Source organism: Priapulus caudatus, unplaced genomic scaffold, assembly GCF_000485595.1.
Source record: "Priapulus caudatus unplaced genomic scaffold, Priapulus_caudatus-5.0.1 Scaffold1207, whole genome shotgun sequence".
In the NCBI taxonomy this organism is placed as follows: Eukaryota; Metazoa; Priapulida; class Priapulimorpha; order Priapulimorphida; family Priapulidae; genus Priapulus; species Priapulus caudatus.
In genome coordinates this window covers 37,316-41,590 of record NW_014578268.1, presented here as the reverse complement: position 1 = coordinate 41,590, position 4,275 = coordinate 37,316, and the positions used below count along the sequence as shown (strand labels likewise).

Genomic DNA, 4,275 nt, shown 5'->3' with positions numbered 1-4,275 from the left:
ACTATTGTTATTACCAAAGATTGACGGCGAATAGCCGTACCTGTCCTTCTTAGCTACTAATGCAGATGTGGTTAATGAATAAGAGGCACATTGGAGACAGGTTATGTACGTTGCATTCTTACAGAGATAATTTTGCTTGTGCGAGTGTACGTTATGTACGATTTATAATAAACACGGCAAAAACTTTTAATTAAATTTGCAAGGTATAATTGAATTACAGAGATTCGGACAAATGTAAGGTTTGAGATGGCGTTGACGAGCACACGTGCGCGCGGGATTAACTATAGTCGTATTGACGCTAGAAATAGCACGAGTCCAACTCCAGACGTACATACCCGCTGCTTACTCTTGTGAACGTGGATGAATATCTTCAGGTAGCAGATGGCTGTGACGGTTGCGGGCGTCATTACGCGGAGCGCTGCCCACAGGTGGCGGTGTAGCGGGCTCGCGTACCAATTCCACAGGCACGATTGCGAACGGGGTTCAAACCAGAAGCCAGAACCGTTGTCGTAGAAGTACGCCGGCAGATTCATGACGAAGACGGTAAACCAGGTGACAACGACGATGGTGACGCATTTGCTCGACGTGAACACGCGTCCGTAGACGTTGAGGTAGCAAATGGCGAACATACGACTGACACTGATTACCATAAGTGTGAAGAGCGAGGCGTTACACACGTTCAGGCACGCGGCGCCTGTAAGCGTACACAGAATCTTCGACCCTGTCAACAACTCCTCCTTGAGAAATCCTACAGTAAGCAACCCCGGGAAAGAGGGTGTAGATCATTGATCTAGCAGTTATGTATCATTTCAGATGAAAAAATTGTGTTTATCTCGTGGGGATGTATGAACAATAACCGCTGATTATGCTATAAAAAATTCGGTTTGCGGAATTAAAATACAATTTCAAAGGACAGTAAGTATGAACTGATACGAAGAATAGAATTCATCACAGAGTTAGTGCATGAAATGCTATCACCGTCTTCACATTTACCGCCGCCACAGTCATCAAAACAAATACGCGTTTATAACCGTACAAGATCAGCGATGGCCAGAGCTCCGATAAAGATGTTGCCGGATTTTCGCAGTGGTTTGTAGATTAGCACAGCAGCCAACACCAGAATGTTGCCAACGACGCCGATACCTGTTACATGCACACATACATACATACAGAGATGGTTCCGTGCGTGCGTGTGTGTGTGCGCGCGTGTAGATCAGGTGCGTGCGTGAAGTTGATGTGTTTGTGTCTTTGGTCGGTTTGTCACGGCGATGTGCGAGCGTGCGTGCGTGCGTGCGTGCGTGCATGTGTGCGTGCCTACGTGCGTGCGTGCGTGAGTGTACGCGTAAGCTCGTTCACTCATTAGCTCAAAACTTTGCGTTATGTTTCACAAGCGGTACACATACAATGCGCGCAATGAATGCACGCACACACGCACGCACGCACGCACGCACACGCGCACACATGCACGCACATACGCACGCACGTACGTAGGCACGCACACATAAGCACAGTGTAGGAAATCTCACGTATAATGTTCTCAATGAAAAATAAAGTAAAAAGCAAAAAAGTGAAACATATCAGAAAATAGTAAAGCTAGCCGCAGCGTCGCAATGTAAGCGTTTAATAGCGAGTAATCCAATGCAGTGCTTAATAACGCGGGGCTCGGTATATGGACGTGACAACTCACAAGAGATTCAAGCTATTACACGCGCGGCCTGGTCTAGCAGGCGCATTAGTGTATGTTACTATTACGCACAACGTACCTACCAATGTTACAGTAGCAATGCTTTCTCCTGATAGGTAGCGCAACGAAGTCATATATCGACCGACTAGAATTACGGAAACGACCTGAAGAAGAACAGAGCCTAAAATGAGCTAAATGGCAGATCAGCACTGTTGTTGTGGGTTGCAGTAGAAAAGCGTAGGCAAAATTTTTTTTTCATAATATTTAATTAGTTAATATTTGTATAATTATATTCTCTTGTATTCTTCAGGACATCCGGTTGACTATGAGTGATATTTGTTACGAAGTTATGGCTCTAGATTTTTTATCAACCAAATTTTGGCCGAATCCCCGCAGATAAATCGGCCCAATCAATGTTTAATACACGCACACGCACGCGCACACGCACGAGCGCGCACGGCAACACGAGCACGCACTCGCACGCATACGGACACGTGCGCGTAAAATTCGCACCGCACCGTTTATTACACATATATAAAGTTATTTTGTGTAGTAGGCCTTCGTCTCTCGCACACATAAATGCAGTCACGAACGCACATAAACGATACATTAATTATTTAGAGGCTTCTTTCTGCACGACGGTTACCGTGGCAACGGTTACCTTGAACAGCGTTTACTCGGCGTCTACTTTGATGCTAAACCTTTTCGTTTACTGTAACCGCGTTGCTAGATGCAGCTGTGAAGGCTATCGCGCTGCGGGGCGCCAGCCTCCCGTCTCTCAACCCAACATGCGACGTGTTTTGCATGCTAGCTGACTGATCCCCACCGCGCCCGCCCAGGCAGATGCGCCTTCTTGAGCTATAGGTTTCATTGACTTGTTTGACCAGTAATCATGCTTATACTTAGCAGGCCAAAGACACTGCTGACCACATACAGCCTGCTTGACCAACTGCAAAAGAATATTTTTGCAAAAGAATAATCATATTTACAGTAACTCAAATATTTTCATGACTAGTATAATCAAAGACCTCTCTCTCTCTCTCTCTCTCTCTCTCTCTCTCTCTCTCTCTCTCTCTCTCTCTCTCCCTCTCTCTCTCTCTCTCTCTCTCTCTCTCTCTCTCTTCCTCTTCTCTCTTCTCCTCTCTCTCTCTCTCTCTCTCTCTCTCTCTCTCTCTCTCTCTCTCTATAATATATATATATATATATATATATATATATATATATATATATATACTATATAGGGTCTTTGGTATAATCAAAGAGCAGAGAAACAATTGAACGTTACTTAACCACAGCCTTCTTAGCCACACACTCACTGAACATGTGGCGGGTTGGTTTATGTTTCTCGAGCCTCCGATGCATCCAGACCGATTTCCTCTAGTTAGAATATTGGCTTTACCTAGAAGACTTCGTTCCGAGATCTGCGCACACAGCAGAAAAGCGCACGTTCTGAAACAGCGGCTGTCATGCGCACGCATTTACAACTACTGCCGTATCATGCTCATCGTCCGTCATCACCGTCGTCATCGTCGCCGTCACAGTCATCGCCGCCCACCGTCGAGATTGATAGCAGCGCCAGCAGTCGTGACTCGGGTGTTGAGACTTCGGGCAGATCGTGCGTTCGTGCATCCGTGCGAGTTGCCTGTATGTAGGTACACTGCTAAGATGAACAGCACATCGGTCAGTAACAGTTCTACAGACCGTCTCGCCCGACCAGCCGAGGACAGGGTTACCGTTCGGACAGATGGTCGCCTACCTTGTCATTACAATCTTCTCCAGCAGTACGTAAAACTTCGTGTCAGTTCTTTAGTAGGGAAACATGGGTAGACATCGTGTTATTTCTGAGAGGTTATTTCGGCGGAATGGATGGATGGATGGATGGATGGATGGATGGATGGATGGATGGATGGATGGATGATGGATGGATGCGATGGATGGATGGATGGATGATGGATGGATGGATGGATGGATGGATGGATGGATGGATTGGATGGATGGATGGATGGATGGATGGATGATGGATGGATGATGGATGGATGAGGATGATGGATGGATGGATGGATGATGGATGGATGGATGGATGGATGGATGGATGGATGGATGGATGGATGATGGGAATGGATGGATGGATGGGATGGATGGCAGGATGACTGGATGGATGGATGGATGGATGGATGGATGGATGGATGGATGGATGATGGAGGATGGATGCGATGGATGGATGGATGGATGGATGGAATGGATGGATGGATGGATGGATGGATGGAATGCATGGATGGATGGATGCGCATGGATGGATGGATGGTATGGATGGATGGATCGATGGATGCGATGGATGGATGGATGGATGAGTGGAATGGATGGATGGATGGATGGATGGAATGATGGATGATGGGGTGTGTGTGTGTGATGTGTGTGTGTGTGTGTTGTGTGTGTATGTGTGCTGTGTTGTATGTATGTATGTATGTATGTATGTATGTATGTATGCTTATGTATGTAGTGTATGTATGTATGTATGTATGTTATGTATGTATGTTAGTATGTATGGATACTGTATGTATGTATGTATGTATGCTAATGATTATGTATGT

The 4,275-nt window shown here is 45.9% G+C and overlaps 1 protein-coding gene across 1 annotated transcript in view; it reads right to left on the bottom strand.

Moving 5' to 3' along the window:
* Positions 1-281: 281 nt before the first annotated feature.
* LOC106815814 (melatonin receptor type 1B-B-like) overlaps positions 282-4,275 on the bottom strand; it is a 9,852-nt gene continuing 5,858 nt past the window's right edge. Inside the window, exon 2 of the mRNA XM_014820325.1 lies at positions 282-748. Within this exon, the coding sequence (XP_014675811.1) occupies positions 282-748 (467 nt within the window). The remainder of the gene's footprint in view (positions 749-4,275) is intronic.